This window comes from Pelodiscus sinensis, chromosome 1 (assembly GCF_052426305.1).
Source record: "Pelodiscus sinensis isolate ZL-2025 chromosome 1, ASM5242630v1, whole genome shotgun sequence".
NCBI classification, from domain to species: domain Eukaryota; kingdom Metazoa; phylum Chordata; order Testudines; family Trionychidae; genus Pelodiscus; species Pelodiscus sinensis.
The window spans coordinates 66534545-66561858 of record NC_143052.1 but is presented as its reverse complement, the minus strand read 5'-3'; the positions used below and the strand labels follow the sequence as shown (position 1 = coordinate 66561858).

General features: G+C 42.5%; 1 protein-coding gene across 3 annotated transcripts in view; it reads left to right on the top strand.

The window, feature by feature from the left end:
* The window catches only part of PTPRB (protein tyrosine phosphatase receptor type B), a 95349-nt gene that overhangs the window by 14263 nt on the left and 53772 nt on the right, over positions 1-27314 (top strand). Inside the window, exons 3-5 of one of the 3 annotated variants that reach the window (XM_006121563.5) lie at positions 6707-6948; positions 15678-15954; positions 27032-27310. In XM_006121563.5, coding sequence (XP_006121625.3) covers positions 6707-6948; positions 15678-15954; positions 27032-27310 — 798 coding nt within the window. Of the gene's footprint in view, positions 1-6706; positions 6949-14853; positions 15432-15677; positions 15955-19865; positions 19988-27031; positions 27311-27314 lie in introns of those variants that run through there. The other 2 variants (XM_014572792.4, XM_075931769.2) reach the window with 2 other exon arrangements.

Here is a 27314-nt window from a genome sequence, read left to right as displayed (position 1 = left end):
TTCTTGACAGATCCCCCCTAGACTGCCGCTTTTTGCAAACAAAGTGCTGAGTCGGCAAAATCTGGTGGCCATTTTATGCAAATTAGGCACGGGATATTTAAATCCCTGCCTCATTTTCAATGTCGACCTGCCTAATCTGCATCCCTCGGCCGACAGAGGGATGCAATCTAGACATACCCTTTGTTATTTTGAAATAACACTGCTGTGTAGACATGCCCCGCAAGGCCTTATTTTGTTTAGGTGGCAAAAGAGGTATGTATATTTGCTATGTGTGGGATAGATGTCATCTGTACCTTTTCATAATGTTCTCTCATGCTTTGTAACTGGTGGCTGTAGTATATTTGCACGTAGTATGTCATTCAGCCACCAGAGGTCATCTTTTAAAAATTACTCTGTGATGGCTTAATTCTGTTACAATTGAAGTCAGCAGGAGTTTCTCTATTTTATTTTGAAAATCTTACCTCTCTTTGTACTGTAAAGATTGTAAGTGGGAGAATGTTCCCTGGTTTTAAAAAGATGCAATGCTGGAACTCAATCTGTGTTGATGTCTGTTTTGTGCCTATAATGTGTAATTTTATTTAATAAATACCTTCTGCTTACATGGATTGTGAATCTATATATCAAGCGAGCAGTGCTGCTCCTTTGGAAAAATAATATTGTCTGATTATGCTTTTGTTGAAGTCAATAAAAAACTACCATTGATTTCAATGTGAGGTGGAGCAGGTCTATATTGTGCTGTACTCCTGAAAATAGAACAAAACACAGATTTATATAGTGACAGGTAATTGACTGGCTCCTGAATCTTATGTTGCCTAGAAGGATTCTTTGGCTAGAAACCCAGACTAGTACTGACCTTGTCCTGCACATGTACAGCATAACTACCTTGTGTGCATTCTGTGTTCATTTTAAAATTAAAGCAGAGGTGATGGCATGTTTCTGTGAAATACTTGCTACACTGTCCATTCTGGCAGACTGCCTATCAAGTTATGTCTCCTCTGTATGGTAACAGTACTGGTCCCCTGTCTGCTGTATATGTAGTTCTAGTGTCAGGACCTGCCCTTTTATGGAACTGAAGCTTACCTAAAACCCATCTGGCAATGCAATGCAAACCATTTCCTGTTGCAATCACTGCTATGTAACTACGTGTTTTGTTAGTCTTTAAAGTGCTATCAGACTATTTGTTGTTTTTTTAAGTTTATACCTAATCTGACTGAGACCAAGATTTTCAAAAATGGATGCTTAAAATCTAACCTCTAAATCCATATTTAGGTACCAAATCAAGTGGCTTGATCTTCAATATTTTCCAAAAAAGCACCTGGTAGCTCCCATTGTCTTTAAGCAACCTTTTTTCCAGCCAGACAAGTCTTTGGTGTTACTCAGAAGTTTCAGATGTTTTTACAGCCCCAATGGAACCTTCTAGTAACTAAGGACAGTGATACTCTAGCAAGACCCTCTCTACTCTCTGGTAAAAATGGTGTGGAATAAAGAAACTACATGGGCCACACATGCACCAGGGAATTCTCCAGATAACCTATTGAAACAGCATCATGACTGTTTAGGAGCACTGGAACAAACCTTAGGTCAGGATGGGGAATAAGTGGCCCACAGGTTGGACATGGTTAGTCCCAATGGGCTGCTACATTCTTTACTTACCTGCCTGACTGCAAGTACAACCACTCGTAGCTCCTATTGGCCATAGTTCACTGCAAAATGGCAAATGGGAGCTGCAGGAAGTGGTGGCCCAGCCTGTGCCACTTTCCGCAGCTTCCAGTGGCCAGGAATGGCGATCTGCAGCCAATGGAAGCTGCAAGCAGCTGTGCCTACAAAAGCTCAGATAAATAAAGCCTGTGGCAGCCCACCAGAGGCTAACCCTAGTGAACCATGTCTGGTCCATAGGCCACTTAGGGTACATCTACACTGCAGCACTATTTCAGGATATCGGAAGTATCCCGAAATAGCCATTCCATGTTTATTGAAGCAGCCTGTTATTCCACAAGGTATAAGGAGAATTTTGGAATAGCGCATTATTTTATTATATTTATTATGTGTAAACAGCGCCAAATTATGAAATAAGCTATTTCAAAATACACTCAAAATAAGCTACTCAATTAGCAAAGTGCAAATTGCGTAGCTTATTTTAAGCTATGGGTGCTGTGTAGACACACCTCCATTGCCCATCCCTGCCCTAGGTTAAATGATGTTCTCCCAGTTAACACTAGCAATCTCAGTGAAGTTAATCCAACCTTTTACCAGTGTAACAGAGAGCAGAATTAGACCTGCTGTATCAGCTTTAACATCTAGATTTTGTAAATACTTGTGATTTTAATAGAGACTGAAATATTTGTTCAGAGAAGAGTAAAGTTAGTTAAGAAAGGAAGGACAAGGAAATATATGGTATGGTTACATATTCATCTGAAAAATAGCATGTAAAGGGGACAGAAGATACATGCTAATATAGTGTTATTTGAATGAAGAATGTAACTTACAAAAACATACGTCTTGTATATATTGGTTAAATTCTTCGATGCCAGTAAGAGGGTGGAAAGTTTCAGTTTATCAGCAGGACTGAGTAGGCAAGTTAACTTATAAGAATAGTTGTATTCATTTCAGGATGAAAGTTCACCAACTGATCCTTTTGGTAGAGGAATAATCATAGGTTGGCACGCTAAGACATCATAATTACATGCTAAGTAATCACACTGGAAGTTTTCTGCTACATCTAACCCAGTCATTAAATCTTTTTAGAAGGTCTGTGACCTAAAATTGTTCTAAGTGGCAACAAAACCAGGAGGGCAGTAGCAAAACAAGGTTCTGTAATAAGTGAGACCATGGTTCAAAGACAGGCAAAGTATCTCCAGTTTTAGGCCAGTAAAGGTTGGACATGTCACAATCGTGGTGGTTCCGTCTTCTGGGAGAAGAAAGCAGTTCCAAGTGCCCCACCTAAATCTGGTGCTCCCAAATGGAGAGTCCACCACAGACTGAACCCTGCCCTACCAGCCACAGAGAAAAGATATTAAATATATACCAGTGGGGAGGAAGAGACATGAAATGTGGAGGAAAAATATGCAGTAAAATCTTTCCTGCACTCTAATTGCATCTTTGGCATTCTCTAAGGATACGTGACTAAGAACACAAACCCAGTGGTACAAATTTGCAAATGGTTTAGTTAGCTCATATAATTGTTATTAGAACCTTGAAAGGAGAGCAACGAGGGGTAGTATGCTCTCTGGACAGAACTAATATAATAATACACATGGAAATATTTTACAATGATCATCAAATAATAGAAATGCAGGAATCTCAAGAGGTCAAGAAGCCAGCCCCTGTGCTAGACCATCCCTGACAGGTGTTTGCCAAATCTTAAAAACTTTCAGTGATGGGATTCCACAACATTCCTTGGAAGCCTATTCCAGAGCTTAATTAACTTTATAGTTTGATATTAGGAAAATTTTTCTAACTTTCCTAAAATCTTGTCCTTCCTCCGGTGGCAAAGGAGAACAATTGATCACCATCCTCTTTGTAACAGTCCTTAATATATCTGACGACTGTTATCAGGTACCCCTCCGTTTTCTTTTCTGAAAACTAAACATGCTCTGTTCTTTTAATCTTTCCTCAGAGGTCAGATTTTCTAAACATTTTATAATTTTTGTAGCTCTGCTGTGGACTGGCTTCAATTTGCTCACATCTTTCCTAAAGCACAGGGCCCAGAACTGGTCACAATACTTCAGCTGAAGCCTAGCCAGTGCCAAGTAGAGCAATACAGTCACTTCCATGGATGTCCGATATAATAGGTAGGGGAAGGCACCTCTTTCTCAAACCACCAGCCTGGCCCCGCCAACACTCTGCCCCCAGAACGCCTACTGTATGCATTCTGGGGGTAAAGTGTTGCTGCCCCCAGCGCTCCTGCCTGGGGTGACTGGAGCCATGTGCTGCATGCCCTCCCTGTGCTTCGGGGCCAGGAAGGCTGGGGCCGTGTGCTCTCTGACTTCCCGTGCTATGGGACTGGGGAGACTGAGGATGCACGCCCTCTGCATTCCTTCTCTCCCTGTAGTGGTGGGGGCGCACGTGGCGTGCTGCCCCGCCTCCCTGCAGGAGAGTGGGGAAGTAGTTTGGCTCCTGTGGGGGGTGGGGCCTCAGCAGAAGGGGCGAAGCTGGGGGCTTGCCTCCCCCAGCCCTACCTTCACTGACCGCCCATGGTCACTTCCCATGTCTTACATACAATAGTCCTGTTAATATTCCCCAGAATTATAGTAGCCATTTTTGTAACTTGTCACATTGTTGTCTCATATTCAATTTTGCATAGCTTAAGATGTCTTTCTGCTGTAGTGTAGGTGTAAGCTCAGGATGGAGATTCCACTACCACCTTAGGCAGCCCATTTCAGTGCTTTACCACTCTCCTTGTGAACTTGTTTTTCCTAATATCCAATCTAGATCTCCCACATTGCAACTTGAGACCATTGGTCCTTGTTCTGCCATCTGCCACCACTGAGAACAGCCTGGCTCCATCATCATTGGAACTCCCTTCAGGTAGCTGAAGGCTGCTATCAAATCCCCCCTCATTCTTCTCTTTTGCAGACTAAATAAGACCAATTCCCTCAACGTCTCCTCATAAGTCATGTGCCCAGGGCCCCTATCATTTTTGTTGTCCTCTGCTGGACTCTTTCCAATTTGTCCACATCTTTCTTGTAGTGGAGAGCCCAAAACTGGATGCAATACCACAGATGTGGCTCACCAGTGCCAAACAGAGGGGAATAATCATTTCCACTTGATCTGCTGACAATGCTCCTACTAATGCATCCCAATATGCTATTAGCCTTCTTGGCAACAAGGGTATACTGTTGACTCATATCCAGTTTCTCGTCTACTCTAATCCCCAGGTCCTTTTCTGCAGAACATGTATCTTTTGCAGAATTTTCTGCAACATTTATATCTACATCTGTATCCTTACCCACAAAAATGAGCCATGGATACCTGTATCCATATTCATGGATGCGGATATCTGCGGATTTGCAGGATTCTATATATTTACCCTAACATAACTCCATTAGCTTGAATTAAATCATTCTGAATTTATACCAATGTAATGAAATGTTATGCAAATAACATTTCCCCACCCCCCATGAAACTGGAATCTTTTGATATCCAATACACTCAAATAAGTGCAAAATTCTGTAAACCATATTATACCATCAATATTAAAGTACAGTCACCCTCTTCAAAATCAATAAGGCAGTCTTCAGAAAACTGATGGTTTAAAAATCAGGGGTGGGCAATAATTTTTGATGGGGGCCACTCCAGGAATTTGGTAAGTGATCAAAGGCTGCACTCTTCTATGATATTAATGGAGAAGGTGCAGGGTCTGGGATGGAGATTGGGTTCATAAGGGAGATAATTGTAGGGGACTGTGGAGCAGAAGGGGGTATGGGATCTAGGCTGGAATTTGGGTGAAGGAGGGGGTTGTAACCTGGGGCAGAGGATTGGGGTACAGGAGGGAGTGCAGGGTCTGGGAGGAGATTGTGACCTAGAGCAAGGGTATAGGAGGGAGTGCAGAGGGTTTAGTTTGTAACTTAGGGCGGGGAGTTCAGGTGTGGGAGGGGATGGGGTGCCAGGTGCAGGCTCTGGCCCGGAGGCACTTATCTTAGATGGTTCCTGGCCAGCAGCCCAGCAGGACCCCTGGGCAGGTTCCTTGCCTGCCAGGCCCCTGCACACCACTCTAAGTATCTATGGCTATGTCTACACTACCACCCTAATTCGAACTAGGGTGGTTAATGTAGGCAACCAGAGTTGCAAATGAAGCCCGGGATTTGAATTTCCTGGGCTTCATTTGCATATTGCCGGGCGCCGCCATTTTTAAATGTCCGCTAGTTCGGACTCCGTGCCCGTGGCTACACGTGGCACGAACTAGGTAGTTCGGATTAGGCTTCCTATTCCGAACTACTGGTACACCTCGTTCCACGAGGAGTAACGGTAGTTCGGAATAGGAAGCCTAATCCGAACTACCTAGTTCGTGCCGCGTGTAGCGCGGGCACGGAGTCCGAACTAGCGGACATTTAAAAATGGCGGCACCCGGCAATATGCAAATGAAGCCTGGGAAATTCAAATCCCGGGTTTCATTTGCAACTCCGGTTGCCTACATTAACCACACTAGTTCGAACTAGGGTGGTAGAGTAGACATACCCTATGTGTTCCATGTGCTTTTATGGGACGGCCTCCGTGTGCTGCCTGCACTGCAAGTGTGGCCCAGGAAGTTCCCGTTGGCTAGTTTCGGGCCAATGGCAGTTGCAAGATTGTGCTGGGGGTGAGGGCAGCACACAAAGCCCCTCTCCACCCAGGTTCACAGCATGCAGAGACCACGAGGCCCATGCATAGAGCCATTTTGAATGGCGTGCAGAGATGTGACAAGCAGGGAGCCTGTCCAAGGCTTCCGCTGGGCTGTGGGCCGATGGCCCGCTAGATCGAATGTTTTGGTGGGCTGAATTCAGCCTACAGGCTGTATTTTGCCTGCCCCTGGTTTAAATGGTCCCACAATTCCATTTTATTATGGTTTTCACAAATATTCTGATCATGTAAGTAAAAGGTCTAGAAAATATCTGTTGCTACTGAAAATACAAGGCTATAGAATGACAAATACACTTAAACTATAACAGGTTCCAGAGTCTTTACAAATATGAAGCTAATTTTATTTATTGTCCTTTATTCATCTTAGATCTCCAAGATGCAGAACCTCCAGTGCAGAACAGTAGAATCACCTCCTCTCCCTTTAGTGCTATTCCATCTATTCCTGAGAATTTCCTTAGGAGTAGCACAGAACTCTTCATCAGAAATATTACAGAAAACTACAGTAAATACATTAACGAAAAACTCCATTTCACCCTGAAGTCGTCTGCCGTACCAGGGAAATCCTGGATTCCAACAACAACCTCTCATTACTTCAGTATCACAGAAAAGGTAATGCAGACAAGTTAATTGGAATATATTTGGCCTCGTTTTCAGTCATTCCATATGTGTGTTGAACACATTGAGAAGAACTTTGAAAGTGCAGGGGACATTTTCAGAGTGAATGTAGTTCAACTGAGTGGGCAGAGGACAGGTATTTCTGTCTCTCAAATTGGCATGCTGTGAGAGTTGTGGTTCCACCTCTATTGGAAACAGAAGTGCTATTCCAACCTTATGACCCCAATTTTCAGAAGTTTTACAGGTACAGCAAGTCCTATGTGCAATTTAGGTAGTTTGGCTAAATCCATGGCTTGCAGGTTGTGACACTGCATTTCATATTCTTTATGGGAATGTGTTTATGAATATTAATATAATGACTATGCTTTATCTGAGATGCTTCATGTGAGATCATTGGGAAGGGGATAATTATATTCAGTAGATTACAATATGTGTATGTATCATTCCTGTATTTGAAGTTAGAAATATGAAATATAATCATGCTAAGTGAGGGCTTTAGCAATACTTTAACTTAATGGCCCAATACTCAGGACAATGATCTGTGAATAGACTTGTTTCTCCTGTAAGCCTGGGAGATAGAGCTATGGTGGCTCCTACCAAGAATGTAGCTATGTCATCTGGTACTGAGATTCATCTTACACATTGTAAGAGCAGAAGAAAATTTAAGACTGAACACAAAGGATTCCCGTTTTATGCAAAATCTTAGGGATGGAAAGTGAGGTAATCTTGGTCATCAGCTAGCTCAAGATGTTGGCTGGAAACATTTAACACTGAACTGGTGGAAAGATTGGTCCCAAGCTAGAAAGCCTTCCAGTCTGTGAAAAAAGTTTGTTGGAACCATTCTAAGGGTGGGATATTACATGTATCTGGTTTCTTAGTCTATTAAGCTTAGCTTGTGCATTCTGTTTTGTTTAGTAACCTACATTGTTCTGTCTGCTATCTTTTATGATCACTTAAATCCCTCCTTATATACTTAATAAAATCACTTTTGTTTATTAATAAACCCAATGTAAATAATTGTTATGTGGGAGGCAAGAATTCTGGGTGCATCTCTCTTTACATTGAGAAACAGGAAGAATTTCATAAGTTTTTGCTGTACAGATCTCTATACAGCATAGGACGGATTTATCTAAGCCTCAGCTCCCAGAAGGATTGGTTATCTGAGTGCTGGAGACAGGTTCTCCCTGTGCTGTGTTGAGTTAAGGTCTGCAGCTTTAGGAGCATGACCCTGTGTCTGTTGTGAAGCAGGCTAGCATGTCTGACTCTGCAGGACAGTGTACTTGGGGTCGAAGCAGGAAGGGAAAACAGGCTCAGTGGGGTCTCAGCACATCAGGTAACAGTTCCAAGGGGGTCCTGACAGGAGCTGATGTCAGAATGACTCTCAGATAATAGTGAGCTAAATTCAGTCTGGCTCTTCCATCAGGGACATGCAATGTGGAAACAGGGTAAAGAGCAGGGTAGACTGTAATGAACGTGGTATGTAATTTATTATATCACTGCTGCAGATCCACTGATGTTTGAAATCCCTTCAATTCCACATTCTTTCTATTGCCATGGGGTATTTTCTGTGCTAAAAAATGCAGCATTATTTTGGATGAGACTGGGAAATGTGCATTCTATCTGCCTAGTTTGGTGTGTAGTCTAGAAGGACTAACTAGCATACAGCTGTGTGGAGTGCTCTAAAATGGTTTGTGGTTTATTTGGTGGTCTTCACGGTGACAGTGAAATCTGCCCTGATTTTGGGCCTGCCCAAGGATGTCAACACCCCACAGACTTTGCTGGGGGCAGAAGGAAGAGGGAGGAAGGACAGTGGATAGAGAGGACTTGAAGCAAAACTTCCAAATCCTTGGTCTGCCACAAAGAGTATCTGTGCACCCATTCTACATAAGCTAGTGTGAAAGGCAGCACCAGAGGTAGACAAGGGGGAGCAATTTGACCCATGATTATGCAGATAAAGAACCAACACCCTGCACACAAGGTACAGAGTGGCTGTGGCAGCTAACCCAGCACACAGGTTGGAGGAACTGAAGCTAGAGGTAAAGTTACTGAACTATAGCTCCACAGTCTGATGCTGAACTGAGGTAGAATTTTGCACTGTAGGATTTGATTTCATAGGCTTCATGCAGATAAATTAGATGTTCCCTATATGATTTGCATTCAAAGCTAGCTGTCTCACACACATCATTGAAGTACATGCACCCCCATTGAGAATGCCAAGAGCCTGCTGGTAATTTTACTCAGAATGGAAATGTTACGCAACATCTACAGTTGTATTAGCAAGCTTACAGTATGCCTCCCTACACTATCACAACGTACTTCCATCAAAGGTTCAGGAAAACCAGGTTACATCATAATCTAGTGAACTGAGAACTAGGAATTCTTAAATTCTAGTACTGGTTTTGCCACTGATTCACATCAATGGACTTCAGCAAGTCACAAAGATCAAAGTTTTCAAGCTTAGATGCCCAAAGTGAAGCATTTAAATCCATACTAAGCATCTACATAAAAGTGATCTAGTTTTCAGGAGGTACCAAGTACATGCAGCTCTAAGCAACAACAAGGCACTTTAATTTAGGTGCTTCATTTTAGACACACAATTTTAACATTTCTGGCCTTAAACTGCTGGTCTTTCAGTTTCCTCTCTGTAAAATGGGGTTAAAACATTTATTTGTCCACTTGCCATGTGTGTTTAAAGGACTGTATAATGTTTGTACAATGCTTTGAAAATAGAAAGAGCTGTGAAAGTACGTGGTATCATTGTTAAGAATACAATGCTTTCTGTGAACAGTACCAACACAGGCCAGCCTACATGGTATACAGAATAAAAGCCTTGACGTTGTTTGGCTATGAGCAAACCCATTTTGGGGGGACAATGGTGATATCTGAATCAAACAAAATGTTTAGTTTAGAGCAATTTGGGGTTGCAAGTAAATTTGCAGCTTGCACTTTCAAAGCTGTGACAAAAGCTATGCAAAGCCCATTTCCTCCTGATTAAAAAAAGAGAATAGTTGGTGTTTAAAAAAAATGGCAGGAAACCTTGGGAAAGTGTCTGAAAAAGACTGGAGCCTGCTATTAGACACACATCCGGGCACTCCCAAAACTCACTTCCAGCTTTTTTTTTTTTAAAGTCCTTGGCCGAACAGACTGATTCAGTAACTGCTAAAGTCCATGCCTACAGATTTACTAAGTGTGTGTTTGCTCAATGCCAACTTGGAATTAATTATTTTGTACTAGAAGACTTATGTAGGCCTGGGGCCAGCCTGTGGTGGCAGGGGCCACATGGGTCTGACCCAGGGACGGGAATGGCCACCTGACAATATTCCCCGGAGCCAGCCCAGGGCGACTTTGGTCATGTGGTTGCCCAGGGCAGTACAGGGTAGGAATGTTAAATTTTGATTAATCAGCTAATCAAGTAGTCAATGGAATTTCCATCAACTACTTGATTAGTCGATGGGGGGGGGGGTGCCTCGCTATCCCCACTGCGCCTCTGCCTTTTAAATGTAGTAAGAGGTGTGGGTGCAGCGATGAACCTGGGATGAGCGAGAACTCAAGCGGTCCCTGCTCACACCATTTCCACTGCTGTACTTCTTCCTCCCTTGGTCCCCCTCCCCCGAGACAGTGCTGGGGGGAACCGGCTTTTAAGCTGGCTCCCCACTGCACTGGCTCCTGCTCCCGCTCCTCCCTTGCTGCATCTGATACAGAAGCGAAAGAAACTCATAGGAGTAAGGGTTATTTCAAAAGAAGGGGTTTTTTTCCGAAATAACCCCATCTAGATTGCGTTTTTCTTTCAAAATAGGGTACAGGCAGTCCCCGGGTTACATACAAGATAGGGACTGTAGGTTTGTTCTTAAGTTGAATCTGTATGTAAGTCGGAACTGGCGTCCAGATTCAGCCACTGCTGAAACTGACCGCCAGTTCTGACTTACATACAGATTCAACTTAAGAACCCCAAGTCAGCTGCTGCTGAAACTGATCAGCGCTGATTCCAGGAAGCCTGGGGCAGAGCAACTCTGCCTCGGGCTTCCTGTAGTCAGCGCTGGTCAGTTTCAGCAGCGGCTGACTTGGGGACTCCTGGGGCAGAGCAGCTGGGGTGCTGCTGGGTTGCTCCAGTAGCGCCACTCCTCGGTGCTACTGGACCAACCCAGCAGCACCCCAGCTGCTCTGCCCCAGGCGTCCTGATTCAGCCGCTGCTGAAACTGACCAGCAGTGGCTGAATCAGGATGCCTGGGGCAGAGCAGCTTGGGTGCTGCTGGGTTGGTCCAGTAGTGCCCAGAGCGGCGCTGCAGGACCAACCGGCAGCGCCCCAGCTGCTCTGCCCCAGGGTCTGGCAACAAAAGCCTGGTCTGCTGGGGGGGGAGGGCACACTAGCTGACCAGGGACACGGGGAGCAAAGCCGCAGTGGCAGCGGGATGCCGCGCCTCTGAGGCTTTGCTCTGGCAAAGCCTCAGAGGCGCGGGACCGCACTGCGGCTGGGGCTTCGCTCCCGGTGCCCCTGGTCTGCTGGAGACCGTCTCCAGCAGACATGGGGCACCGTGAGCGAAGCCGCAGCAGCGGCGGGTTCCGGCGCTTCTGAGGCTTTGTCAGAGCAAAGCCTCAGAAGCGCGGGAACCCGCCGCTGCTGCGGCTTTGCTCCGGTGCCCCTGGTCTGCTGGGGACCGTCTCCAGCAGACCAGGGGCACCGGGAGCAGCTTTTCTCGCCCCGGAGGTTGAGGTGGCAGATCGCTGCCTGTGAGCTCCGGGGCGAGAAATCCCCGTTCGTAAGTGCAGATCCGACATAAGTCGGATCCGCGTAAGTCGGGGACTGCCTGTATTTCGAAAAAGCGCCTGGATGCAATTATGCTAATGAAGTGTGGAAAATTCAAATCTGCATTTCATTTGCAGTTTTGCTCATCTGCATTTGCACTCTTCTCTCGAAAGAGGAATGCAGTGTAGACATACCCTGCGATGAGAAACAATCAGATTGTAGACACATCTCGTTGTCCTGGCACAACCAAACCCTGAGTTTGCTTTAAGTTATAATAAGAGGAAGCTGCATACTGAATTTGGTGGTCCTAACTGTTACTGTTTAGAAGGCGTTCTTGAACAAACAGATCCACTGACAGATGCACAGACAGACAGATGCACAGTTCTAAAATATATAGTAAGATTATTCTGTTTATTCTGTTAAAATATATTACCATCAGTGACCTAGTCTATCGCTTATTCCACTGTTGGGATAGACATTTCCTTACCCTTGAGTATCACTGTCTTCTGCAATATACAGAAGAAATCCTGGAAGTCCACAAACCTATACTTACATAAATACAAGAAGAGTGAAGCTTTTAAAGCCTTTTTGATTGCAAGAATAATAATCTACCAATCAATCAGTTAAAAAAAGAGAACTTCTCAATTTAAGTACTAGGCAACACAGAAAAAGCAACAACATTCTCTCCCTTGAGAATCTCCCAGAATGAAATGTTGAAGTTTGGCTCTCTTGCCATATAGAATAATACAACTTATTTGTTCAGGAGAATTCATTCCTTTTAGAATCAAATTCAACATTTGGTTGATGCTATGAAGCTTCCTCTGACTTCATAAAGACAAATTGGTAAAGGAAAGTGCAATTTGGCCAATTGTCTAGAAACATACCTGCAAATTTGAACAAAAAAAGTTCATTGTGTTCCTCAAAAACAGATCTTTCTTCTTTCATGTGAAATTTATATTTAGTTTATGTATGTTAAAGAACACTTTTGTTATAATTGAAAATTCTGAACATGTTGCATTTCCAGAAGGACCTATGTATGATCTACACAAGTTTTTTTTTTAAAGGTGTTTTTAAACAGGCACATGTTGAAATAGGTACCAAGAGAGGGTTTTTTTCAGTATGTAACACTCATAAGTCTCTGAATATTGCTGTTCCCTGGTATGGCGACAATATTAATAATATTTTGTCATTCCTGAAAGCACTATCTCCTCAGTCCTTAATAAAATAATCTTGTAATATCAGCAAGTCTGAGTGGCTAGTGAAGTAATAGACATCACTCAACTTGAATTGATTTTAACAAGGTATCTTGATCATTTCAGATCTACATTTATTTTGTTTTAACACACATACCATATGTTACCTGTCACACTGCTATTTATCACTTTAGACCCTGGTCTTCACTAGAGGGTTATTTCAAAATAACTCCCCTTATTTTCAAATAACAAGCGGAGCAACCAGACTATCAAGCCTGTTATTTCAAAATAAGGGGTTGGTTATTTTGAAATAACTCCTCCTGCTTTCCGTGGGGAATACGTTTATTTTGAAATAGTTATTTCAGGAGTTATTTCAAAATTAGTTATTTCAAAATAATTTACTAGTGTAGACATGCCTTGGAATAGCTCTTTGGGGCAGAGACCATTATTTTATGTTATATTTGTACAGTGCCTAGCACCATAGGGTCCTTGTCAGTGACTATGATTTTTAGTTCCACCATTAATACAAATAATAAATAAAAATAATGCTAATATCACTACAGATTATGAATCACATAGTTGTGGTTACAGAAAAATTGTATATGTGTCACTGAAATTGATCCAGCCTGATATCATATTTTGGTTTCTGCTCATTTTATTGTTTATGTCCCTGTTGGGGACAGATTCTGCCACACTTGTTGCAATGGGACTATGTGCAGAATAAGACATTGATCATTATATTGAGCTTTGTGTCAGTGGAATCCTGCACACAGTCCCGCTGAAATCAATGGAGCTTTTGCACAGGTGTGGAAATCCTCACTCAAGAAGTCGGTGTGGGCTCAGGGATCAAGATACTATTCAGCCTGAGGAAAACAGTTACAAGCTTGGCCTTTTCACACTGTTGGATCTTGCTTATCAGACTGAACACTTATTTCTAACAATAAACAGAAATATCCAGCAGTCCCCCTCCCGTTTCCTCCAAGAGTGTTGGCCATTTTTAACCCAAGGCATTTTTCATGTCAATACCCACTGAAGAAAATGCTAAAATGATGCTGACAACCTTGCTTAATTGGTGATCATGAAAGTTAAGACCCTTGTGCATTTTATTTAGTACAGAAAATGCAGAAATACAATATATCCTCAAGTTAATGGGGGAGGGACACTACCTTTCTTACCTATTGAAACCCAGTTTAGTCAATCTGCTCCTGGTTTCTACCTGGAGACTGAAGATGTGGAACAATTCTAGGTACTTTCTCCTATTCATTGCTGTGACTTGAAATCTAAATGAAAGGAAATGGGAGTAGATAGAAGTTGCTGGTTCTGCTGTTACTTGTGCTTCTGAATTGTATGAACTTAATTTTCTTTGTTCCCTGAGAATCTGGAGAGTGTCTTGCTATGGGTAGTTTGTATTTTTAGGTTCAGAGCTATTCAGGGACTGGGAGGGAAGACTCTTTCAAAGACAAAAGCTTGGGGGAGGAGAGTGGAGATATCTTCTTGGCCCTCTTTGATGTACTGGCTACTCCTCCATCCATGCATGGAGTTGTGGAGAACGTACATCCCAGGGCGTACAAAGACACACACTATTTTTGTTGTTCTTAAGAGGTAGAGATGAGGCTGGTTTAAATGTCATAGAAAAATAATGACTGCGTATGTTGACTTCTGGTTATCTTGGCCACTGCTGCAATCAAACTATAGGGCAGAGAAAGGATTTAGGGAGGTGGGGGGCTGGAAAATGGCATTGACAGGATGCTAACAGTGCAGGGACAGATGGGACACGGGACGGCGGGGAGGGGGCTGAAGAGCCCGGGTTGGCAGGAGAGGGAGGCTGGGAAAGTGAAGTGGACAGGACAGGACGGGCCGGGGTGAGGCAAGTGTGAAAGCAGACGGTTTACATAAGAGATTCCGAGGCGTGCGGGGAGGGGAGAGAAGCCCGGGGCGAGCATCATCTGGCCGCATCAAGTCAGAAATAGCCCTGGGAACGGAGCCCCGGGCGAAAGCGGCGGAGGGAGGAAGACAGGAAGGAAAAGGGAGGAGGGGGCTGAGCCTAGGAGCGGAGGAAAGTGAAAGTCTTGGAGTGGGTTGAGGGGGCCCAAGGGGCAGCCCGGCCTGGGCGCCCTGCCGGCTCGGTCATTAGCTCCTGCCTGCCCCCCTCCCAGCTCCCCCTTCCCCCCGGAGAGGGAGGCGAGGAAATTGCCTGTTGATTGCGGAAGTCGGCGGCCAGGGCTCAGGCAGAGTCAGCCGGGGTCAGCATGGCAGCGTGGGAAGTGCCGCGGCGAGCTGCCTCCTCCTGCGCGCCCAGCCCGCAGCCGCCCGCGGGCAGCCCCTGCGCACCCCCTGCCCGCAGGAAAGCGCCGGCAGCCGGGGGGGCCCCCTGAGCGCCCGGCCCCTTGGGAAAAGGGGGGGGGGGGCGCGACCCGCTTTGGGCAACTCCGCTTTTCTTTCCCCTCCCCCGCCGCCCGGGCTGCTGCGAGCGAGAAGCGGCGGCGATGCTGCGCCCAGCAGCGGGGCTCTCCCTGTGCCTGGCGCTGGCCCTCGTCAAGGTGAGCGGCCGGGCGGGGCCCCAGCTCCCCTCCCCCCAGCTCCTTCCATCTGCACTGGCCCCAGGGCAGAGCAGCTCCCCTGCACCCCGCTTTCCTGCTGCCCCTGCTCCCCCAGCCAGGTGCGAGCCACCGCCCCACGCCCCCGGCAGCTCCCGGGGCAAGGCGCAGTCTCCCCGCGCCGAGGCAGGGCCCAGAGCGAGTGGCGCGGCTAACCAGCGCGCTGTGTTGTGTCTGCTCCCTCTCCAGAGCGGGCGCGGGGAGGCTGGGAAATGCCCCATCGCCCTGGCGGAGTGGAGGGTCTCCAGCCAGTCAATCCATCTCCAGTGGAGCACGTCGGGCGCCCTCTGCAACTTCACCCTGACCTGCCGCTCGGACAACGCCTCGCACCCAGACTGCCAGCCCGTCCAGACTGCTAACCGGTCCTACGAATGCAGCTACAGTGGCTTAGAAGCAGGGACTTTGTATCATCTCCGGATTTTCTCCCTCTCGGACACAGAATCGAGCGACATCTCCTTGCAAACAGGTAAGGGCGACAGGTGCAGAAGTGCTGCAAACTTTTTTCTTTTCTTTCCTTTTTTTCCCCTTGGGTAAGGAGGTTGGAGATGGTTTGCCCTCGCCACACCTCGCTTCGAGGCTGATTTTCTCACCTTGCTTTGACGTCCCGAAGGATTATTGAAGCTGTGTCCAAAAGCACTTTAAGTCTATACTGCTTGCTGCAGGCTGGCTGTAGAATTCCTGTTTTAGCTCCCTCCCAGATATCCGACTTTAAAGGAGTTTGTACTATCAATAGTCTCGATCTGTTTCAAGGGTTTATTTTGTTTAAAAAGTATATCTCAAACTATTATCATACAAAACCGAAGATCCCTTTTGAAATAGAACCATAAACATGTTTTGTGCTCTTCAAAGACATTACAGATTTTCAGTTCCGTCCAGCTTGCCTTTAAAACACTATTCTATTAAAAACTAACTGAACCTATGGAATGGATAACTGACTGTTTTACTCTGCATAATTTTATTGGAAATGAAATTGACGAATATCAGCCCATGAAAGCTGACAGGTAGCTGTCCAAAGCTAGTCCTTTTCCCTAAAATAAAATTTCTTGTAAAATTATAGTTAAAATACAAATCTATGTAAAATATTTCCTACAAATATAAATCATGGGAATGCATCCAGTATTACATAAGGACCAGTTGTCGTCCCTAGGTTTATTGTATTGGGAGCATAATTGGCTATAATATACTAAAATATTATTGTAGCTATATTCTGCTAATGCAATCCATCTTTGGTTTCCTGTGTACACACAATGTATAGCTTTAAAACAAAGAATTGCACAAAACTATTTACTTCAGTAGGTGAAGCATTGGACTCTGTCTTTCATATACTGGTGTTTTAACTTCATTTCTTTTTTTAAAGCTGCTGAAATATAATATTTGACAACCTTCTGCTAGTTGCTAATACTGGACTCAAACCAGAGATCTTAAAATGTAAAGGGCTCTATCATCTGATTCCTTCTTTTACACTTTCCTGAGATTTTCAATATAGAGAGACACTGCAGTTTTTAAATGTAATCTTTGAAGGTGACTGTAAATGAATACTTAGAAGTGACCCTCTCTGATCCTCATTGTCTTGTATCACAATTACAGAGCATCTTCTCCAGATAATGTTAACTAAGCTCAGTTAGGCTACGTCTAGACTACAAGCCTCTTTTGAAAGAGAGCATCTAGACTGCAACCACTTCTTTCGAAAAAGAGCACCCAGGCAGACTGGCTGCTCTCTTTCGAAAAAGCCCTGTTTGCATTCAAGAACACCTTTTTTCGAAAGAGCATTTAAAAGAAAAAGGTGTTCTTCCTCGTAAAATTAGGTGTAGCATGGTCAAAAAAACTGCTGTGTTCTTTAGATTTAATTTCGAAAGAATGTGGTGGCAGTCTAGATGCAGGGGAAGTTTTTTGAAAAAAGGCCCCTTTTTCCGAAAAAAACCCCTGTGGTCTAGATACACCCTTAACTGGCAATCAATTAATTCTAGGTTAAAAAGTCTAGTGTAGTCAAATCCAGTGTGATAGGCATATATTCCACACTAGAAATATTATATGGTTTGGTAGATTTGATATAGTTTCCACAACAATTTCTTATCTATATCTTCCATTGCTCCAACTGTTTTTAATATTGATGACTCATACTTTAAAAATAAAAATAACAAATTAACTGTTATCTAAGTAACAGGTATCTATCAAAACTTTGTTGAATGGTAATTTTTTTATATTGCTCTTGAATTGAAGATGAGAAAAAGATAGCAACATAGATAGTAGATTATATAATATGTAAGTGGAAAGAATTTTGATTTTGATATAATATTTCATTTAGAGTCTAGACACTGGTTTTTGTGTGTGTACATATTTCTTGAGAAGATTGTGAAACTTGCTTGTGGAATTGCTACTCAGGTTGCTTTATTTGCATTATATATGTTGCAATATCACCCAGCACCTGGATGTAGTCAAGTTATTCACATAATTTGGGTTATGTTTGGAAATACACAATTATCTGTCAAATGTAACTATTTACAATGTTTTTAATTAATGTCTTTGATTTGTTAAGGGTTATACAAGGCAAACAGAATGTATAGACTAAAATGCAGTACATTTGAATATATAGCAATATAGTTTTTAAAAGAGAATATTATTTCATTTCCACTAGGGGCAATATTTTGCTTTAGTTTTCTGGAAGTCCCATTTTTTCTCACTGACGTCTAGTATCAGTACTTTTGTAAAATAAGTTATTGAAACTGAATCTATAAAGGTTCGTTCTTAGAAATTAAGCTATGAGTTTGTGCTTATGTGATAGGCTGCTTTTGGGCAACTTATGCTGAAAAGTAAAACTCCCACTGATTTAATAGGAGCAGAATCAGGTCCACCATGTATATCGATGTGTATAAAGTCATTTGTGTCATATAGACCACAGATATAACTTCTTGTGAACATTTCTTCTAACCTGTCCTTTTAATGCTTTTATAGGGCTCGTTCTTATACTGAACTTAAATTTTGCCCATGATATTTTGCTTAATGCTGTTCTTTAATGTCAGATGTTCACACTCACAATATGAAGTGCCTGAGTAGTTAAAATAATGTTGAAGTTTAACTCCTTAAACCCCTAATATTAAAAACAAGTTATATCTTTAATTTGTGCAATTTTGCTTTGACACTTAAGGTGAGATCAGTGGATAGTACATACCACATGTGCTGCAATTCTTGAGAAAAAGGTTTAAACTGAGGAAAACCTTTAATTTGATTTGGTTTTGTGAATATTATTTGGACTTTTAAATTACTCTAAAATACTGTAATTTAATACTTTACTGTATTAAAAGCACTTCCTATGTTGAGCGATGGGGCTTTTTCTAAATAAGAAAAAAGAATTTACTTAAATTTCTATTTAATTTCAGAGAATCATAGAATAATAAAACTGGAATGAACCTTGAGAGATCATCATGGCCAGCCCTCTGTCCCTATGGCAGGACCAAACACTGATCATCCTTGATAGATGTCTGTCCAACCTGCTCTTAAATATCTCCAGTGATGGAGATTCCACAACCTCCCTAGGCAATATATTCCTGTGTTTAACCACTCTGACAGTTAGGAAGTCTTTCCTAATGTTCAGCCTAACCCTCCCTTGCTGCAATTTAAGCCCATTGCTTCTTGTCCTATCACTTTTCTTCCTCCTCCTTGTAACACGCTTTTAAATACTTCTATCTAAAGCTGCTATCATGTCCCCTCTCAGTCTTTTCTTTTCTAAACTAAACAAGCCCAGTTCTTTTAGTCTTCCCTCATAACTCATGTTCTCTAAACCTTTAATCATTTTTGTTGCTCTTCTCTGGACCTTCTCCAATTTTTCCACATCCTTCTTGAAATGTGGTGCCCAGAACTAGACACAATACTCCAAGTGAGGCATACTCAGCACAGAATAGAGCAGAAGAATGACATCTTGTGTCTTGCTCACAACACGCCTGTTAATGCATCCCAGAATCATGTTTGCTTTTTTGCAACAATGTCACACTGTTGACTCATATATAGCTTTGGATCCACTATGACCCCTAAATCCCTTCCTCCAGTACTTCTTCCTAGACAATCACTTCCCATTCTGTGTGTGTGAAACATTGTTTCTTCCTAAGTGGAGTACTTTGCATTTGTCTTTATTAAACTTCATCTTATTTACCTCTCTAGTTTGTCTAGATCATTTTGAATTATGACCCTCTCCTCCAAAGCATTTGCAACCCCTTCCAGCTTGGTGTCATCTGCAAACTTAATAATCGTACTCTCTATGCCATCATCTAAATTGACAATTGAAGATTATTAATTTGTAGAACATTGATCCAATACATCACAAGTGTTCATTCAGATGAAGTCTGCTATGGCAATGTTTACCAAAGAATCTTTAATCTACAGATTATTGATTGGAAATGACATAAGAACAGCCATGCTGGTGAGACCTAAGGTCCATCTAGCCCAGTATCCTGTCTTCCAACAGTGGCCAGTGCCAGATGCCCCAAAGGGAGTGAACAGAACAGGTAATCATCAAGTGATCCCTCTCCTTTTACCCATTTCCAGCCTCTGACAAACAGAGGCTAAGGACACCATTGCTACCCATCCTGGCTAATAAGTATTGGTGGACCTAACCTCCATTTATTTATCTAGTTCTTTTTTGAACCTTGTTAAAGCCCTGGTCTTCACAGCATACTCTAGCAAGGAGTTCCACAGGTTGACTGTGCACTGCATGAAGAAATACTTCCTTTTGTTTTTGTTTTTTTAACTGCTACCTGTTATTTTATTTGGTGACCCCTAGATCTTCTGTTATGGGAACAAGTAAATAATTTTTTCCTTATTCACTTTCTCCATATCTGTCATGATTTTATCGATCTCTATCATATCTCCCCTTCATCTCCTCTCAAGATGTGAACCTCTGCAACTAGTCTTCACTTGACAAAAATGTGGCATAAATATAACTGTATATATATATTGATGTTTTATTTTGATAGCAGTGCTATTTTTGGAGAGCAGAAAACGTGAGGGGAAATGCTGATAATTTATCAGAATTGAGCTACAGATAAATTCTGCACTGCAAACCTAAAATTACAGATGTGATTAGGCATCAAGTTTGTGCCTCTGGCATATTTTGGAACTTATTTTGGCAGTTCTGTAATATTTAAAATGTATAAAGCACTATACAAGATATAAATGTACATAGTATTCTGAAAAATATTATTGATATTTTAAAATCTGTAGTAAGAAAATATGTGTGTAGGGGGTGATTTTGTAACCCTTATTCAAGTGTGAAGAAGAACCACTATAAGAACTAAAGGTTGTAAGATTGGACATTAAGTTTTCAGACAAAAACTGATGCTGCAAACACTTATGCAGTTATGTGTGTACTTAACTTTTTCATCTGAGTAGCCCCTCTGAGAGACTTCATGACCTTAATTAGAACATTAGGGCCAGATTCACAACATAACTGCATTAGGATCCCTAAGCAAGTTGGATGGAGAAACACTTATCCTCCCTTGGTTTGTGCATCATACTGGGTCTTAGGCACCTGAACACCTAAAGGAGAGCAGCAGAAAGGTTTCTGCACACTAGCAGAAACATGAGCATATGTGTAACTTTTACTGCAAAAACTTAGATGTTGAGTGAACTTAGGCACCCAACAGGATTCAGCAGTAGTTGAGTGGGAGTTTTGTAAATCTCATTGGGTTCTAATTCTGGGATTAAGGCCCCTAAAATATCAGGTTCCTAAATCCTTTTGGGAATCAATCCCTGAATTAAAAGTACTTTTATGTCAGAAAGTTTTAAATTGTGGTTAAATTTGGGGGAAAATACATACTTTGAAATTCAGAAGTAATTAATTGGTGTTTAGATCCCTGAAGGTATTTTAATGAAGTTTTTATTTGGGTATTTTCTTAGTTTTTGAATACATAATTTAAAACTTACTTTTGATTGTTATATTTTCATTCAAAAAGAAACTGGGGTTAGCTATAATTAGATGAGTTTAAAAACATTGTATAGCATAATAGTCTATAAAATACTGAACTGGTAGACTCTTACTGCTTTGGCTCAGACTGGTTCCACTGGCAAATATAGACACCTGTGCTAGCAATCACTTTGAAGCTAAGTATTTGAATTGAAACAGGTTTTAAAATTTTAACATTCTAGTAATATACCAACGGAATTCATAAACTCTGCAAGACTCCTGGAGATAAGACTAAACTCTGGAGATAAGACTAAACTCGTTTAAATTTTTTCTGTAGCATGTGGCTCTATAAACTTCACAGATGTTGATGGGCCATCCTTGTAATGCTATACATTGTTAGATCTTTGGGAGAAATGTCATTTACTGTATCTTTGTACAGCATCGAGCACAATGGAGCCCTGACATAATCAGCCTCTAGGCATTACACATTTTAAATAAAGATACTAATCCTCTCAAGAGACAGATTATGAACAATGCAGCTCTTCTCAAAGAAACAGAATACTTTAGGGATGCCAGGTGTCCGGTATTGACCTGGATAGTCCAGTATTTTCGCCTCATGTCCGTTAAAAAAATTCAGAAAATAGCGGACACCTAAAATGTCCGGTATTTTCTGGGGTTTTTCCCTGCCAGGAGGTGAAAATACCGGACACCTGGCAACCCTATGACACACTCAGCAACTGGGCCCGCACCCGGGCTTCCGGACATCCGCCCCCGGACCTTTTGGCTCGACCAAGAAAACAAGATGGCTGCTGGCAAAAAGCCTAAAGACCTGAGCAAAGGGAAGCAATGCCTTCCCTGGGTTAGTGCTCAACATATCATCTTCCTATCCCTATTCTGACTCTGCACTTAAAAGGGCTATGCTTTTTTATTTGGGGGTTTTTTTTGTTTTTTTTTTGCTTTTGCTTTTGCTTAACAACTTTGGTCTCCTCCCCTCCCTCCTTTTTTCCCTCAACAGAATCTTTTCCCCGGTGGGTTTTTTGGGGGAGGGCGGGGGTAGAGAATGTTCGGTATTTTTGGTTAAACCATCTGGCAACCCTATTAAGGACTGTGGGATCAGGCCCATTAACTAACCTTCACAAATCCCCTATGTGGTAAGTAAGTATGAGAGACAGTGATGGGAGGGGGAGGGAAGAGGGTTAAGTGATTAGCTGAATGCCACAAAGAGTTGAGAAATGGAACTTGAGTTCCTAGTCCTGTGCTCACATCCTAGATCATATCTTTCTCAAGGATAATATATTTTATTTCCATAATTGCAATCCATCATGTCTTTGAGAATCTGCAGATGTAATCAGAAATAGTCTGTTAATAAATGTGCATGCAGGGACTGTGCATGTATAGTTTATATTTTTACTAAAAACAAACTCACAGCTAAGATATTAGTGACTAGAATATTTAAAAACTTAAAATCCCAGATGAATTTGTTAATTCTATGATTTTGAAGGCATTTGTTCATTATGGAGTAGTATAAAAATATCTTCATGAAAATGTTTTATTTCTGTGATATATCAGTGTGGGATAGTTGCCAGCAGAAAATTTTATAACAATGTAAATGGTTTTTAAGTGTTTGTTTCCAGCCAAAGCTCTTTCAGCCCAGGCATTTCCCAATCTCATTGTTCCTTTGTTCTAGCGGATGTACAAAGGACTGAATGTTTTGTTTTCTGGGCCAGATAGATTAGATAAAGTCTGAATTTCTGAACCTCACCTTCTAGGCACGCAACTTTTTTAAAAATACACCTTAGAAATTCCACATCCATCAGACTGTACATTATGGAGAAAATATAGAATGTAAAATAATACTATGCTATTATTTTTATATGATTCGTCAAGAAGCATGATTGCAATGCTGATTACTTTTGCAATCAGTCTAATCCTATGAATGAAATATCTTCCATTTATCACCTGTGGTTCTTCTCCACTTATAGTCAGTCTGTAGAATTTCAAGTATCTCTTATTTTACACAATGCTAATGTTTGATTCTGACTCCTAAATTATGACTTTTTCTGATTCAACTAATTATTTTCAATGAATAGTTTTACTTTCTTGCTATTTTCTGGATAATAGTCTTAAATGGATTATTATATATTATAGGTGAAGCTGGTAGCAAAGTCTTATAAATAAGGTTGCCTGATACTTTCCATGACAACCTTCTATTTCAATCGCTGCAGCTTTTTACTGCTTGGCTTGAGACTTTCTGCGTTTGTACTTTGCCTCAGGTGGATTTTATTTAATTTCAGCAAAATCAGGTAATTGTTTCCAAAAGGTTAAGAAAAAAATCGGTAACTCTGTCAATTTCAGTTTTCTTCCTTTATTTGAAATGCTTTAATGCCTGTGAGGTTTTAGAGCAGCAACTTGAAATTCTGCAGAGTCCTCAGTTCAGAGATTTGCCTTGTGCTTTCCTCTGAAATTCTTATCCTATCAGGCTAGTTCATGTGTCAAAATCACCATTTGCATATGCTCAGCAGAGCTTGTCAGAGAGTGGTTAAAATCTCTCAACAGTCCATCAGTACTGAGCATGCTCCAACCCTAAAAAGCTCCCTCACAGGCAAATGCCCCTGAGCATGCTCCCAGGTAAGAGTTTGAGGTGGGATGAGGGCAGGACAGAAGCAACAATAGTAGTGGCTGCCCACCGCCACATTAGCTTAGTGAGAACTGTTGTGCCAGACCCAAAATGGAGACTGAGTTCTAGTCTCAGTTCTTCACAGCCCTTATTGCTGAACAAGGCTTCATGTTAGAAGCCTGGCAAGTACCATTTCCTCCCATTTTACAGATAGGGTAACAGTGATTACACAAGATCACTTAAGAAGTTGAAAATCAAATCCAGAGCCTCTTTCTGGGCTGCACTAAAACTTACATACCAGCAGAGAGGGCAAAGGTAAGCTACCTTTGTGCCTTCTAGACCAGGGGTGGGCAATAATTTTTGATGGGGAGACATGCCAAGATTTTGAAAAGTGGCCAAATGCCAGGCTCTTCCATATTAATGGAGGAGGTATGGGGTCTGGGATTGAGATTGGGTGCAGAAGGGAGTTTGCAGTAAGGGTCTGGGTGCAGGAGAGGGTGTGGGACGGAGTTTGGGGGAATGAGGCAGTTGTGACCTGGCTTAGGGGACTAGGGTGCAGGGATTTGGGTTGTGACCTTGGGCAAGAGGGGGTTGTGACCTGGGAAGAGAACTAGGGTGCAGGAGAGGGTGGAGGGGTTTGGGCTGTGACCTAGGTTAAGAGGTGGTTGTGACTTGGGGCAGAGGACTGGGGTGTAGGAGGTGATATAGGAGTTTGGGCTGTGACCAGGGGAGTAGGGTGCAGGATCTGAGAGGGGATATAGGTGTAGGGGGGGAGGAGAGGGTTTGGGTTATGTGGCGTAGAGGGACACTTCATGCCATGCCCCACCCCACAGTGGCTTCAGGGGCCATGTGGTTTTTGAACAGCTATGAGACTGTTAACACGTAGCTCCTATTGGCTGGAAACTCGCCAATGGGATTGTGTTGGGGGGGGCATTGCACGAAGCCTCTCCTCCCTCCCCCAGGCTCACAGCTGTTCAGATAGAGCCACTCAAGGGTCGCTTTTCTCAGCAGCATGTGGGGGGCAGTCAGGGAGTCGCCTGAGGCTTCCCGCTGCATCTGTAAGCCAGATCCGGTGGCTTGGTGGGTTGTATCCAGCCTGTGGAGGCCTGTCCTAGACTCTAGTCTGCTCTAGCAGCCTGTGCATCCCCTACCCCCTCCTCCCGATAAGAGCAGACCCGAAGGATGCTCTTGCAGTAGACTTATCTGGCTGCCTCCAGGCTTCTTCACAGCCCACACTTTCCTATGTGCAGAGTATACTCAGGCCACTACCCATCATGCCCCCCTCTGGCCCTGCCCTTAGCACTACCATATCCCAGACAGCACCATACAGCCATGTATACTAGCCATACGAAATGCCTGCTATAAAGAAATCTCCTCAGAGCCACTCCACTCCCTTCATGCCCTGTGTGCATAAGCCTGAAGTGGACCCCTATGGATGGGTCCATGTGGATTTTATGGAGGGCTTAATTTGTTTTTAAAAAACTCTAAAGTTTATGTACAAGAAATTACATTAAAATATTAAGTGTACAATGTCAGGCACTCGAAAAGGTAGGAAATGCTTGACTCAAAATTGCCCATATGTTCTATAGTATCCCTTCCTTCCTTGCTGTGTACAGTGAATGACGCAGTGGGTTAAAAGACGGGAAAGGATGGGTTTTGAGGGATTTGATACACTGGGCTGGTACCGTGCACAGATGGGATCTCTTTTTGGCTCTACCACACTCTTTGGCTACGTCTACACTGGCCCCTTTTCCGGAAGGGGCATGTAAATTTCACCAGTCGTCGTAGGGAAATCCGCGGGGGATTTAAATATCCCCCGCGGCATTTAAATAAAAATGTCCGCCGCTTTTTTCCGGCTTTTAAAAAAGCCGGAAAAGAGCGTCTACACTGGCCCCGATCCTCCGGAAAAAGTGCCCTTTTCCGGAGGGTCTTATTCCTACTTTGAAGTTCAAATAAGAATAAGTAGGAATAAGACCCTCCGGAAAAGGGCACTTTTTCCGGAGGATCGGGGCCAGTGTAGACGCTCTTTTCCGGCTTTTTTAAAAGCCGGAAAAAAGCGGCGGACATTTTTATTTAAATGCCGCGGGGGATATTTAAATCCCCCGCGGATTTCCCTACGACGACTGGTGAAATTTACATGCCCCTTCCGGAAAAGGGGCCAGTGTAGACGTAGCCCATATGTATTAAGGCAGAGTAAATACAGTCACATCCTAACTTTTGGATTCTTACCTTTTCAACAATCAGAAGTCTGTTAATTTTGGTGTATACTTGCTGTCATTTTGGAACCTAAAGCTTTCACTCAAGCATTTTGCCCAAGATGACTATTTAATTTGCCATGTTCTCAAAGAATACATTTAGTTATACATTCTTTAAAAGTTTTATATAAGGTAGTTTTGTTTGTTTCAGACAAAGTGTGCAGGGCAATTCTTTTGATATTGGAAACCTTTCCAATAGAAGAGTGGATATGTGTTGTCAGAAGCTGCTTGAACTGTTTGAAGACAGTAGCAGAAACCAAAATACTATTATAACTTAAGTTGTGCTTTCATCTTTCAGAACTTAAATATACTCACTTTTTGTGTCCAACTGAGCAGTTGGGGAATGCTGAAATATGTATCAAATACATATTTATTTATAGTGTTGCTGTTGTGCATCCAACTAAAAACCCTCATCATCTGACATAAGCACATGAAAGCTAATGCCATTGGTGCACTAATATTTCTAGGCTACAATATCCTGAGACATTATGACTCCAGGACTGTTTCTGATATAGTGGTGCCAATAGTTTTGTTGTCTACATATTTTGAAGCTCACTATTTACACACATTGAAGCATGCACTTTTCTTCAATATGAGTTCTCCAGGACCATCATGTAGAAAGAGTAGTTGTATTTTCAGTGCAATTTGGAAATGTAATAAAGAATTTTCAATAAAAACTTACTGTGGAATGATGAAAAATTGGGAAATTGTTGGAGTTGTTTGGGCTAATCTGTAAAACTCTTCTAAAATCCAATACTGCTATTTGCAATTACAGATCCTTTACCACCAGCTAAATTTGAAATTAAGAAGGAAAAAACTACATCCACAAGCTTGCAGGTCTGGTGGAGTCCATCCCCAGGAAAAGTGGACTGGTATGAGCTACAATTATCTGATCATCATAATAAAAAGATACAGAATGTCTCAATACAAGGTGGTATTTCAAGAACAGAAGAGACATTTTCCAATCTTACTCCTGGGAGCAAATACAATGTTATCATCACTGCAGTTTCTGGAAATAAAAGCACCTCGGCAGTTCATATCAGCGGATCTACTGGTGA